General features: G+C 46.7%; 1 protein-coding gene across 4 annotated transcripts in view; it reads left to right on the plus strand.

The window, feature by feature from the left end:
- The window catches only part of TBX1 (T-box transcription factor 1), a 63,483-nt gene that overhangs the window by 24,909 nt on the left and 24,102 nt on the right, over positions 1-14,472 (plus strand). For all 4 annotated transcript variants that reach the window (XR_007246033.1, XM_048514458.1, XM_048514456.1 and 1 more), the window contains 2 exons: positions 6,008-6,109; positions 12,666-12,837. Coding sequence is in view for 3 of the 4 variants with exons in the window: in XM_048514458.1 (XP_048370415.1) it covers positions 6,008-6,109; positions 12,666-12,837 (274 nt within the window). In the remaining variant the exon portion in view is untranslated. The remainder of the gene's footprint in view (positions 1-6,007; positions 6,110-12,665; positions 12,838-14,472) is intronic.

Below are 14,472 nucleotides of genomic sequence, written 5' to 3' on the forward strand. Positions count from 1 at the left end.
TGTGGTTTCTTAGCACTGGGCATTGCAAATTCTTAGGTTCTAAATTCTCCACGTGGGCTGGTTCCCCAAAGCTTTGGATATGACTGGTTCTGGTGGGTTTTCCGGGCTTTGGATATGACCTTGGGAAATAACGCCCCCCCCCCCCCCACCAGCCAAATGCGGATAAACTATTGTGCTCTGCTGGTATTTTCGAGGCAGTTTATCCCGGATGGTCTGACGCGAAATATTGACTGTAGATCCGTGATCCACCCGTTTGCACACAGCTGGCTTTTAGTGCATAAAGATTCGCAAACTGGGGCATAATGTTATCTTCGCCGGGCGCACCTCTGCAGGCGTACTAAATGCAGGCACACCTTTTTGGACGGGGGGGGGGCATGCCATGCAGCCCTAAATTCGCCATTTAAAAAGTCCCCGTTAGTGTCCCCGGGCCGTCCTGCCGCGCAGTCCTGCAGGGTGTTCTGCCGTTGCTTTGGAATAACTGCGCACCAGATCGAGCCTGGCGCTTGGTCAAAATCGAGGCCGTGCTTTTTGCTTTTTGCGATCCACCGGGCAGACTTCCCCTCCGGCAGGCCTTGATTTGGGACGGACTTTTGCAAACCCACCAAACCCGCTACTACGCGGAGCGCTGAGCTTCGCCTCTCTCCCCGATGGCCGCATTCCGGGGGTTGCAAAACCCCAGCCCGGTGCGTGGGGATCTTTACTCTTCGTTTGCGGTGCCGTGCAAAGTGGAGTCTTGGGAGAGGATACTCCTTTTCTCCCCTATGAATTTTTTGGGAGGGGGAGGAACTGAGCCGAACTTCTTCAACTGCGAGACCTTCGACATGAGCTCACAGCAAACAGGGAGGCTTCAATGTCTGGCCTTATTGGAGGCCTCTATTTGCGCCAGGAACTCGCTCGGTGCGGAGGAAAAGTTTTTCCTGTTGCTTTCTGATCCTGGACAGACCTGATCTCAGCCGTATTTACCTGGCGGATAAACCCTCCTGTATGGAATGGGGTTCCACACTCACGATCGCAGCTTTGCAAGCCGGGTGGGGGAGGGGGGGAAAGGCAAATCGAAAGGATCGTTTCTCGGCCTCCCGGAGATAAAGTCCTGGTGAAACAAGAGAGCAGCCATTTCTGCCTTCCCGAGTTAGAGGGGAGGGCAACGCGACAGTCACAGTAACAGGCGGGTGGGCATATTATTCCTGGGGGCGGCGGGGGGGGGGGATGAGTCTGTGATTGTAGCAGCCGCTCCAGTCTGCTGCAGCAAAACTGGGTGTGGGAAGGGGGGTTATTTGGGTCCCCCAGAAAGTAGCCGAAGTTTGCGTGGGCCAGATCTGCTATTGTTTGCGTGGGCCAGATCTGCTATCCAGTGCCAGATCTGCTATTGTTTATTCTGGACCCTGGCAGGGCTGGAAACTCACAGGGGGAGAAATGTCAAGCACTAGGCATTTAACAACAAAAACTTTCCAGATTTATTTTGGACTGATTTTCTTAGGGGGAGTCCCTAAGGACTCTTCCACCCTCTTTGTGTTGGGGGAGGGGAGGTTGGATTGGAAGCTCCGTTTTGGTTTAGACCCCGCTTCCCAATCTAATGCACTGACCACGAAGCCCACGACCATAAGTGTATTTTTTTTAAGTTCAGAAGATGTCCCGGGGAAGATTTCGAGTAAACCTGCTTTCAGACAGAGGCAGCCAAATGCAATCCGGCCGGGTCCTGCATTGTGAATCGAATCCTAGAGCAACCTTTGGGGTGCCTTTTGGGGAGAAACAGTGGGCTATGCATCCTAAAACATAAATGCACAAAAATTATTATTCACAAAGCACTTAAGCAAGGTGATGATAATGAGGACTGTTGGGACTGAGCTAAAAATAGTGGATTAGATGTATCCTCGAGGGTTAAACTTCTCAATACAGAGGGGCATGGGCAAACACACACACACACACACACACACTTTCTCTGTCTCTCTCTTACACACACACACAGAGTGGTGTTCTGGTGCAGAGCGAGGAAGCATTAGAGGTCATGGAACACCCTGCTGAGAACAGCTGCCTGCTAAAGCCAGGCCAAGCTTTCCTTGGCCTTCCAAAGCGGGCACTTACCAGTCTTCTACTTTTTTGGGGGAGGGGGAGCTTCTCTTTCTGGTCTCTGAGCGGCTCAGCTTCCCCTGAACAGGGCGCATCTCTTGGGCCCTTTCTGCACGTGTGGAATAATGCACTTTCAATCCACTTTCACAATAGTTTGCAAGTGGATTGTGCTATTCTGCACAGTAAAATCCAGCTGCAAAGTGCATTGAAAGTGAATCGAAAGTGCATTATTCTGCATGTGCGGAAGGGGCCTTAGGCAAACCAGCCCCAGATGCAGCTTCAGGTCAGGGAACAACAATCCGGGCAGCTGCAGACTCTGGAAGAACCCTCGCCTGGAAATCTAGGGGAAAAGCTCACAGCCAATAGCCCAGTGACCCCCATAATAACATTTTTTTTAAATGCCACAATCCACCTAATGCGCATCTACTTGAGCCCCAGAGTGGAGGAGAGGGATGTTGGCGAGAAAAAGCCTTTCAAACTGAGACCTGAAACATCTTGTTCTTCCCCCACTTATCTTTAAATATATATTATTCTTTAACACCCAGTTCTGGAGCGCTTGAAAGTTCGCGAAAGGTGGGGATTGTGGTTTGGGTTTTTGTGCTTGTTCTGGGCCCTCTGATAACCTTGTTTGGCCATTACGACAGCCTCTTGCAGGCAAGCAAAGTTTCTTTCTGCCCCCTCCCCCCAGCCTGCTTCTCGGCAGTCATTCCCAGTGGTTACAGTGGGTACTTGTCCTTAGATTTCCTCTCATACACACCTGCTGCGCCAAGGTCTTTACAGCACGATCCTAAAGGAGCCACCTCCTTCTAAGCCGACTCACCCCAGTGGATTTAAAGTGTGACTGACTCCATTTGGGGTTTTGAGCCTGGACAGCAAATGTTTATTTGTTCTATTTATGTTCTTTGCACTCCACCTTTCTTCCCAAAACTCAAGGCGGATTACAGAGTGGAAAGTGGTTTCCGCACAGCATATTTATAACGAGTTATAAATGTATAAATCCAATCCACGGGATGGGACACCCGAGGAACAGTGCAAAGAAATCTGAAAGCAGGCAGAATTCTACAAGAGGACTGAAACAAGGCGTAAGCATTTGGCCATGACATGTTATGTGGTGTAGAAGCTACGCTTGCAGAGGGCAGCGCAGTCCTGTAAACCACAGTCCTCAATGGGGGTCCTTTTTTGGGGACAGGCGGGTTGCTCCCAAACTGGGAAGCTGCCCTCTTATTTTGAGTGGTGACCTGGTGGACAATGTCTGAAATGCCTGGAGCCCAGGCTGGGTTTATATCCACAGCGAACCCAATGGCCACCACTTGTGTCCACTAGAGTTTGCATGTTACACTGGTGTCTCTTGACAAAAAGCACACTACACAAAAAGGGAGAGGTGGTGGATCGGGCCCTTCGTGACATACACTAATTTCATACACGCAAGGAAGCTTTGGTGGTTCTGATGCCCAGCTGCAGCAGACGTGGCACAGCCCAGGAAAAGCTTTCAGCTCCCTACGCTGCCCTGGCTGAAGTGACCCAGCGATTCCGCCGCTGGAGAAGTGACTGGCGAAAGCCACGACTTTCTCCCTGGCTGGTTAAGGAGCAACTCCAAAGTGCTTCTCAGCCTCCCACTCATAATGCACTTTCAATCTACTTTCAATGCACTTTGCAGCTGTGCGGAATAACAAAATCCACTTGCAAACAATTGTGAAAGTGGATTGAAAGTGCCTTATTCTGCATGTGCGGAAGGGGCCTGAAAGATTTTAAAAAAAAGAAGTACCAGGAACCTGCATAGAGCAAGAGACTAAATAGTCTACAATCCCAACTTTTTACTCCAAACTTATTTCTGAATCATTTTGTTATAGGGTAACACAATGTTTCTGGGTTCTTCTGTTCATTTCTGCCACATCGCAAACCCATTACAGAGCCTGCCTAGGCTGGCTACGCTTGGATTTAAGCCAATTTATTTCAGGAGGACTGAACCGGTTTAAGTCAAAAGATTTATGGCGCAACTGATTTGCGCGTGCGTCGGGTGCGAAGTAAATCTCACCGATTCAGTTTGGGGCTTACTTCTAAGTAAGGACCGAATGCTTCGGATGGCAGCCTTTGATTGGTGGCCTTGAAAATAACCTTTCCCTTGTTTTGATTCTTAAATCGTTAAAAACGAATAGCCGCCCCCCCAAAATGTTAAAACCTATGATTACAACCTTAAATTTGAGTCATACCCGATTTACACACCCAGCATTATATTGCGGTCGGTCGGAGGAACAGTCTCTCAATCTTGGTTGCCATCATTTAAAAAAACAACAACAGTTCTTTCGATTTTAACAAGAAGCCCCCACCTGGTTTCAGCTCACTTAGGGCCGGTTCACACGTGCCAGGAGAATGCAGAGCAAAATGGACCCCATCATTCCAGATGGGAACTATGTAGATTTCAGCCTGGAGTGTTCCTCTGCATTAAAAAATTAAACTGGCAAAGGTTGCGAGCCATGTAGCCCCAGCCTCTGGCTTGCCTTGCTGTTTTCCTGTCTGCAGATAATTCTGGACTTGGAATGTTCTCCTTTAGGATCTCCCCCCTCCTGCCCCCATCACCTGTGGCTAAAGTGATGCAGTCCACTTTACCGCCACAGGTCTCTGCCACCTCTTCCTCGGACACCTTATCTCCACCCTATTTACAGCTGCCTCCCCAGCTAGGTTTCTACATGCCAGGTTGATCCTAAAGGTGGAAAAGCCATGGGATCAAAAGGAAGCCAGAGCAACCCTTCATATTTTCAAGTGACTTCCGATGCTCTGCCCTGCAGTGCTTGCCCACCTGCCCGGCTTCTCCCTGAAGCTGCCATCTGTTCAGAAAACAAGTACTGGGAATAAAGGTAAAAGCTGTCCCCTGTTCAAGTACCAGGTCATTCCACTGCTCCTCCCTATGAAGCTTATTGGGTGACCTTGGGCTAGTGTCGCAGTCCTCTCAGAACTCTCTCAGCCCCATCGGTCTCCCAAGGTGTCTGTTGTGGGGAAAGGAAGGGGAAATGAGTTTGTAAACTGCTTTGAAACTCCTTACAGTTGAGAAAAGCAAAGTATAAATCCAAGCTTTTTTCTTCTACCTGAAACCGACTTCTCTTGGGATCGAACTGACGTTCTGAGTAGAGCTTTGACTGCAGTACTGCAGCTTTCCACTCTTCTCCACCTTATACAGAATAGGAGGGGTATTATTTACTGTGCTGGGGGAGGGTAGGCTGCAAACCCATTACTATGATTGATGCCATTTGGAAAATAAAATTTAGTTCCCTGATTAGTGGGAGAGTTGGGGTGCCAGAACTTGTGGGAAGAGGAAGGGAAGGAGTTTGCAAGCCACTTTGAGGCTCCTTACAAAAGGTGGGGTATAAATCCAAACTCTTCGCCTGCCTTTTGCATGTGAGATAGATGGGGCTTGGCGAGTTCTGACCCGAAGTGCGACTAGCCCAAGGTCACCCAGCCGGAGGAGCGGGAAACAAATCCAGTTCACCAGCTTAGAGTCTGCTGCTCAGGTGGAGGAGTGGGCAATCAAACCTGATTCTTCAGGTTAGAGTCTACCTGCTCTTAGCCACTTCACCACGCTGTCTGTTCTGGATTAGAGTGGTGATTCTGAATAGTGGCACATGTGCAGACAAGAAGGCACATATCTTGTGGTTTGTTTTCAAACATTTTTAATGGCCCACGGACAGATATATGTTGGAAAAACACAGTGAGGTTTTGGGGGGGGGAGGGGGGATTTTTTGATCTGCAAAACTAAAGCTGCAATCCTAAATACATTTTCCTGAGAGCAATTCCCACTTACTTCTGAGCAGACCTGTTTATGAGTGTTCCCTACTTCTCCTTAAACACATCCAGGGCTTCAATTAAGTATGATAATGAATGTACCAGAAATTGGTATGTTGCTTATCTCATACTCTGTGCTATTTCTCCCCTTTCCACTTTCCAGGCGCATGTTCCCCACTTTCCAGGTGAAAATCTTTGGGATGGACCCCATGGCTGACTATATGCTTTTAATGGACTTTGTACCTGTGGATGACAAACGATACCGGTAAGTATACTGGAAGGCTTCTTTAAAAATCCCTTAGCGCTAGTCAGAAGGGAATGCATTTGTTCCCATAAGAGATACGATCTGCAATCCTAAAATGCTTTTCTGGGATTAAGCCCCGTTGAATAAAACTGGACTTACTTCTGAGTAGACTTGCTGAAGGTTGCTCCCACAGTCTTACCCGTAAGACCTTGTTAGACTTTGCCATTCTCCGATTGGGTCAGTGCAAAAGAGAGCGATCTGGTGATGCAAAATTTCCAGGAAATGGTGATCAAAGGCAGGTTTCCATTTCAAAATCGTTGGAGTTTCCATTTTAGGCTGGATGTGACCATTTCTCTTTCCTGTGTTTGGGTTGACTTGTTTTCTAGCAGTTGGGTGAAATTCGGCAGGTGGAGAAATGAAATCTGGTTGTCATGTAGATATTAAAAAGGGAGGGAGAGACAGAGATTCTCTTTGCAGTTCTGATAAATCAACATCCATGCATTTCCAGCTGAACTCAAGTGCTGCTAACCCTTCCAGCTGGAAAACAACCCCTTATCCTGTTCAAAGAACCAGCTGAATCGCATCTCTGTTTTTCTACACTTGTGTTAAAACTCCACTTTATTTCTTTACTAATTGTTTCAAGCCATGCTTTTATTGCTTTATGCTCGCTTCAGCTTCTTCTTTTCAGCTCTGCCAAGATGGAATTGGCTTTAGATTTTTCCAAACTCAGATAAATAGACAATTCAGGCAAAGAATATTACTTTACATATTATTTGTATCCTCATCTTTCCCCCTCCTCCACTACAAGGTCAACCAGCAAACTTTTGTGGCAGACTGGAGAGTCGAACCCGGGTTTCCCAAATGGTAGTCCTACGCTGTATCCATCACACCACATTTCCTGTGGATATCAATAAGTATCATAAACCAATAAAGATAGTTTCAGTGGGTAGCTGCTTTGGTCTGCAATAGAACAGTTGAATTGGAGTCCAGTAACACCTTAGCGGCCAGTTTGATTTTGGAGGATATAAGCTTTGGAGAGTCGAAACCCTCATGGTCCATTTGAGGGGGGAGCTTTGATTCTTGAAAGCTCAAATCCTGAAAATCTTGTTGGACTCCAGTGTAACTGTACAAATCAGTAAGTAACATAAATACCCTAAATATCTCTTCTAGGGATGCACAACAAATTGATGCAATTAATTTTTTAAAATGCTCTCCTCTCAACATTCCTCCTCCTAACATTCCTCAGTTCCTCTTAACATTCCTCAATTTTGGAAGCTACCAACATTAGCCAAAAAAAGGCATTATAAAACAGGAAGACTCTAATAACAGTGCGTTTGTTTGATTTGTAAATCAACAGCAGTCAGATTGGGCTCAGAACAAAAATCATGGCTGCAGGGTGTGGCAAATGCCTCCCCTTTAGGAAGGAAGGCACATTCGTAGAGAATAGCGGTTACAGCTAAAAACAGAGTTTCTATATTCAGAGGCATTATAGACTTCTAAGGACCAGCTGCCAGGGACGATCAAAGACAGGTGTCCATCGGACCACGTGGGCCCCTTGTGGGTTTCTAGAGTGCTGGGCTAGGCAGCCATTTCTCAGACCCTTACAAAGCATGGTGCAAAAGTCCCGAGCCAGAACTGGGGCTCCAGGCCACATCCAAATTATGGTCTTGGAGCTCCGGGCAGATTTTCTAAACCAGCTTTCCTATTTTTGTTGTTTTTCAGCTCTAATTTCCTCTCCTGTGTATCTCTTTGAAAATCCATTTAGAAATGTCTCGGTTTGCAGCAGTGCCCCATTTGGGGAGGGGGTGAATAAAAAGGGAGCGTGAGCGTATCCCGGATGTCTATTTGGAAGTAGAAGAAGAGTTTGGATTTACATCCTGCCTTTCTCTCCTGTAAGGAGACTCAAGGTGGCTTCCAAGCTCCTTTCCCTTCCTCTCCCCAGAACAGACACCTGGTGAGGTAGGTGGGGCTGAGAGAGTTCTGAGAGAACTGTGACTAGCCCAGGGGTAGGGAACCTGCGGCTCTCCAGATGTTCAGGAACTACAATTCCCATCAGCCCCTACCAGCATGGCCAATTGGCCATGCTGACAGAGGCTGATGGGAATTGTAGTTCCTGAACATCTGGAGAGCCGCAGGTTCCCTACCCCTGGACTAGCCCAAAGTCACCCACCAGGAATGTAGGAGTGTGGAAACACATCTGGTTCACCAGATAAGCCTCTGTCACTCAGGTGGAGGAGTGGGGAATCAAACCTGACTCCCCAGATTAGAATCCACCTGCTCTTAACCACTGCAACACACTGTATGCAGTTGAACTTTTTTTGTTTCTTTGGCCATCAATTTGCAGCTGAATAATGTGGACCTTATAGGGTTTTCAAGGCAAGAGACTTACAGAGGTGGTTTGCCATTGTCTGCCTCTGCTTAGAGGCCCTGGACTGCCTTGGTGGTCTCCCATCCAAATGCTGACCAGGGTAAACCCCATTTAGCTTCCCAGATCATGAAACTTAACTCCACAGGACTGAGCCTGCTGATTACGTCTTAGCAGGGAGATGACTGCACAGTTGAAACAGTGGCCCTTAAATGCCAATCCCTGCAATGTTTGGGGTGCAACCTTTTGCATGTGGATTCTGGTGAGAAGAGGGGCAGGGAAAGTGAGCTGAAAATCTCTTCCCCCGCCCCCTCTGACTCAGCCCAGGAGAGTGGAGTTTGCCATTCGACCTCAGGGGGGTGACTCGTAATTCCAATTATGTTTCTTCCCTTTTTGCTGCAGGCTGTTTGTAATTTGTAAGTGATTAGACCCAGTTTTGTAGTTCCCTAAAAAAAACTTGTCTGGCAATCATCTCCTTAGCAATTTATGTGGAAGGTGGTTTCTGAATTTCTCCCATATTTCTAGGGTGTTTTGGAGGTGGTTGGCTTCTTCCAGCATCTCCAGCAAGGATTGCACTTAATTCCCTGGAACTCTAGTAAAAGGATCGAGCTGGAAATTACTGTTGGAAAATGTGCAGAAGCTGGGGCTTGAAAACATTATCATGGGGGTGAGGGGGTGGGGGAGGCTGGTGTAAATGCCACCTCCCCCGGGGGTGTTGGGATAAGAGCTCCTGGTAGTTGGAGATTATCTCTTTATCGTAGTTAGCAGAGCGGCACGGGTGGCTAGAACACAGCAGAAGCCCTTACCTCGTGTGCATGCGTGTGCGTGATGAATCCCAATGTGCGGCAAGCTTACACAAAAGAAAGTCGGAGTCAGTTATAGTTTCTTATCTAATAAAAAGAGTATTTATTAGTGAACTCCATTCTGGATAGAAAGGTAGGTAGATAGAGTCACTATGCTATCTTAATCTAGCTGGATGGAGATGGATGCGAGGAGCATCCATCCTCTCTCTAGGCATGGTAGGAAGAAGTGGGTGAGAAGGGGTCGAGGAAGAAGCCGGAAGGAAGGAAGTCCCTGAGAGTATCAGTCTAACATCAAAGGGATAGAACCAGCATGATAGAGTAAAGGTGTCAAATCCCTAGGTCCCTATCTAGCCACTAGCTCTCTAGTAAAAACCCCCTCTGTAGGTTGAGGCAGGAAACAGCGTGGAAATTACTGTTGGAAAATGTGCAGAAGCTGGGGCTTGAAAACATTATCATGGGGGTGAGGGGGTGGGGGAGGCTGGTGTAAATGCCACCTCCCCCGGGGGAACATCCAGATTAAGTAGAAAAGTGGAACTCTCAGACCAGGCGTTAACTGATAAAAGCCAGGGATTTTTTAACCACCATGGTCCAATACAACATTTACATCCAAACTGAAGAAGAGGAAGAGTTTGGATTTATATCCCGCCTTTCTCTACAGCAAGGAGACTCAAAGGGGCTTGCAAACTCCTTTCCCTTCCTCTCCCCACAAGAGACACCTTGTGAAGTAGGTGGGGCTGAGAGAGTTCTGAACGACCTGTGACTGGCCCTAGGTAATCCAGCAGAAATTTAGGAGTGGGGGAAACACATTCTGGTTCACCAGATAAGCCTCTGTCACTCAGGTGGAGGAGTGTGGAATCAATCCTGGTTCTCCAGATTAGAGTCCACCTGCTCTCCACCACTATACCAGGCTGGCTGTCCAGTGTGGTCTTGGAGCCAACTCAACCAGTTCTGGGGAATTCTCTGAGAAAGTACAGCACAAGAAATCAGCCCTCCCCAGAGCGACCAGCCACGGAGAGAGATTTGCTTGACTGCTGAGTCCCATTACCAAATGCAGAAGGATTAGTGGCAATTGCAGGGCTGAGCTGGCAGGCACGCTGGTACCTTGCAAAAGCCAGAGGGTGCTGTTTTCTCCCCTGAAAAGACAGTCTTTCCACAATTTGAATGGTGCTGAACTTGTCAAAGCAAGGCAGAGGCGCCCCTTGCTGGCAGCAGCCCTTGTGCGGGGGTGGGGGGGGTGGGGGTGTGTGTCAACTGGCAAGCAATTTTGTCTTCCACCGCAGGATTGGGGCAGATGTCCTCCTCCTGGCCTGCAACCCTCTTTGGAAGCTCATGGGCCCACCAAATCCAACTTTCTCTCCGTAGTTGACCAAAATGCAGTGGTTTGGTGAAGCTCTTCTACCCCCCTCCCCAAAACCCCAGTTATGCGCCTTGACTTTTAACACCTTGAGTTTAAAAGGGCCACACTGAAAGACACATTATACACTTGGCTCGGCAGATCCAAGACGCCTGAAAAGCCCCTGTGCCCAGGAATCGTGATGCCGAAGATGTAAATATTTAGACAGATCGCCAGCTTCCCAGGGCATTTCAGAACTGTTTGCTTGTCAAAGGAAATGGGACATATAACATCCAATTGAGTATATCTCTCCCAGCCACCCCCCTTTTTCTTGCCTTTGTGTTTCTGCTCAAGTCCGATGCGAGATAGTTCTCCTGCTGAGCAAAGGCTGGATTTTAAATAAACACCAAGCGGAGGAGAGGTCTGAGACTGCACTGTTGAATCAATATGTACTTTGGAAGGATGAAATCAAGGGGGAGGAAGGGCTGGGAAATGCTTTCCTGACGGACCTGGGTTTTGTCCCATACCTGTGCACACCCCAGACCCCAGACAAAGGTTCCCTCTGACTCACCTCACATTCAGAAGATAAGATTTGTTTGTGGTTGGAATATTGCTGCTATCCCTGTGTGGCATCTTGTCTGGCTCTCTGGGCCCCTGAAACTTGAGGCTCTCCCCAGCCCATATCCCCGGGGAAAAGTATGTTTTAACTCGAAGTTTGGCGGAACTTAAATATTATATACAAAAAGTTTTATTACTGTTCATAACTGTAATTTACATGGGAATGTAAGACTAGCTCATTTTTTTCTTCATGCTATTAGCAGGGGAATCCCACTTTCCTTTTGAGTAATAAATCTTATTATATTCCATATGCAGATAGAAAGACTGAGGTGGAGAGAAAATGACTTGCCTTAAGGCTTATCTAGAGAGCTCATGTCAGGGGTGAAATGTGAACCCCGGGATCTTCACAGTCCATTCAGAACTATGCTATACCCCCTATTTTAGACTTTTTGCAAGAAAAGATCAGTCATACTTTTCTGCTTGAAGAAGAGTTGGTTTTTATACCCCACTTTCCCTCTACCTTTGAGGAGTCTCAAAGTGGCTTACAACCATCTTACCTTCTTGCAGCAGACACCTTGGCCCTTTCCGCACATGCAAAATAATGCACTTTCAATCCACTTTCACAATTGTTTGCAAGTGGATTTTGCTATTCCGCATAGCTGCAAAGTGCATTGAAAGTGGATTGAAAGTGCATTATTCTGCATGTGTAGGTGGGGCTGAGAGATTTCTGAGAGACCTGTGGCTGATCAAAGGTCACCCAACAGGCTTCTTGTGGAGGAATGGGGAAAACAAACCCAGTTATCCAGATTAGAGTCTGCCGCTCACGTGGAGGTGTGGGGAATCAATTTCCATTCTCCAGATTAAATTCTACAATTAACCACTACACCATATAGATGTAAGCCACTCCCCACTAGAGAGAAAGGCAGGGTATAAATAAAGTAAATAAGTAAAAAAGAATTAATGTAGGGAAGCATCTACATAAATATGCCGATACCGATGCATTACAGAAATACCCAGCCTTTCCATGCTGGGTAAGCTATCCCAGAACTTGGGAATATACATTTAGGATCCTTGATTTATGTTGAAAAAATGACTGTTGTGTTCTGAGGCGTGGCAGATTTTTAGACAGCACAAAGGACAGGGTTGGCACATGATGGCAGAATGGTCCCTACTGGAGTCTAGTAAACTATCCAGGCTGCGTAGTGTAGTGGTTAAGAGCAGATGGATTCTAATCTGGAGACCGGGGTTTGAGTCCCCACTCCTGCTCCTGAGTGGCAGTGGCTTATCTGGGGAACCAGGTGTGTTTCTTCACTCCTACATTCCTGCTGGGTGGCTTTGGGCTGGTCACAGTTCTCTCCAAACTGCAAGGTGTCTGTTGTGGGGAGAGGAAGGGGAAGGAGTTTGTAGGCCATCTTGAGTCTCCTTACAGGAGAGAAAGGTGGGGTATAAATCCAAAATCCTCTTCTTCTCCTCTTAAGCATGAGGCTTGACTCAGACCTCACTTTTCTCTCCTCACAGGTATGCATTTCACAGTTCCTCCTGGCTAGTAGCTGGCAAGGCCGACCCAGCGACTCCTGGGAGAGTCCATTACCACCCAGATTCTCCAGCCCGGGGAGCTCAGTGGATGAAGCAGATTGTCTCCTTTGATAAACTTAAGCTGACCAACAATTTATTGGATGACAACGGACATGTAAGTGATGTGGGGGAGACAGAAAACCAGGGTTGAAGGTCTTGATCAATGAAATAGCAGATGAATCTCAAGAGGGTGGGATGGTGGGTCCAGGTGGGCTTCCTGTGGGCAGGCTGCTGGGCCTCAAAAAGTGATTATTAAAAGAGGCATCCCAAGGTTGAAGAGTTCATGTCTGGGAGAGAGGCCCCTTCCGCACATGCAGAATAATGCACTTTCAATCCACTTTCACAATTGTTTGCAAGTGGATTTTGCTATTCTGCACAGTTAAATCCAGTTGCAAAGTTCATTGAAAGTGCATTATTCTGCATGTGGGGAAGGGGCCAGATATGTGGTCTTTCAAAACCAGATACTTTCTAAGGGGCTAGCAGCAAAATACTACAGCAGCTATCATCAAGCCTATCTAGAATGTCTCTGTTGTGTGAAGTTCCTAACAGTCTGTAGCTCTTCCACCCATACAGCATCCCTATGAAGTAAGCAATTGATACGTCTTTTAATGGGGGGGGGTATGCTGTTTTTGTTATGAAAACAATAAAACAATATTAAATAATAATTTAATAATAATGAGTCTGAAATTGTGTGCATCGAGGAATGCTGCTGTAAATTTCGTTGTGCGTGCACAATGACAATAAAATGCTTATGCTTATGCTTAATACTTTTACTGGTGTATATAACATTTACAGTGGAACCTCGGTTTTCGTTGGTAATCCGTCCGAAAAGAATCGATGAAAACCAAAATCGAGGCAAACTTTTCCACAGGAATCAATGTAAATCCAATTAATCCGTTCTAGGCACTCCAAAAAACATACAAAAACAAAAAAAAATTTGTGAATAAACATAGTGTTTAATACTGGAAACAGTAACAAACAATAACACTAGGACCAGCTTCAGAGCCAGTGGACCAATGTCGCACCAGAAAGCTGTCCAAAGAGGTCTGTTTCTGACACCTCTTTAAGATTTGTCTGAAATGGAGCAAGACATTGTCATTAAACAAGTTGCAGACATGGCCTGCAACAGCTTTGTCCGGGTGATTTTTCTCCACAACCCCCTGCACCTTACTGCAAATAGATGAAAACCGAGGCAAATCGATGAAAACCGAGTCAAATTTTTCACTGAAAAAATCAATGGAAACCGAAACCGATGAAAACCGAAGGCAATGAAAACCAAGGTTCCACCGTATCTCTTTGCTATTTTAAGCATGTTGTCATATTGACCATGCATGATGACTGCTGAAATGGCAGCCAAGAAAGCCAATGCAGTTCTGGGATGCATCAATAAGAGTATACCGGTAGTGTCTAGACTGAGGGAAGTAATTGTACCTCTCTACATACTGTCGAAGGCTTTCATGGTCAAAAACAACTGGTTGATGTGGGTTTTCTGCTTTTTGTGTTTGTGGTTTGATAGTTTTTGCTTCTAATATTTCACCCACATCTATGGCTGGTATCTTCAAAGGCATGTCACGGTGAAAAACTCATCTTCCTGTGATATGCCTCTGAAAATGCCAGCCATAGATGCGGGTGAAATATTAGGAGCAAAAACTTCCAGACCATGGCCATATGGCTTGGAAAACCACAACAGCTAACAACAACAACAACAACATTTACTTTGGCAAGCAAAAATTAATGTTTAGTAGCATGG

The sequence above is a fragment of the Sphaerodactylus townsendi genome, linkage group LG13, assembly GCF_021028975.2.
Source record: "Sphaerodactylus townsendi isolate TG3544 linkage group LG13, MPM_Stown_v2.3, whole genome shotgun sequence".
NCBI lineage: Eukaryota > Metazoa > Chordata > Lepidosauria > Squamata > Sphaerodactylidae > Sphaerodactylus > Sphaerodactylus townsendi.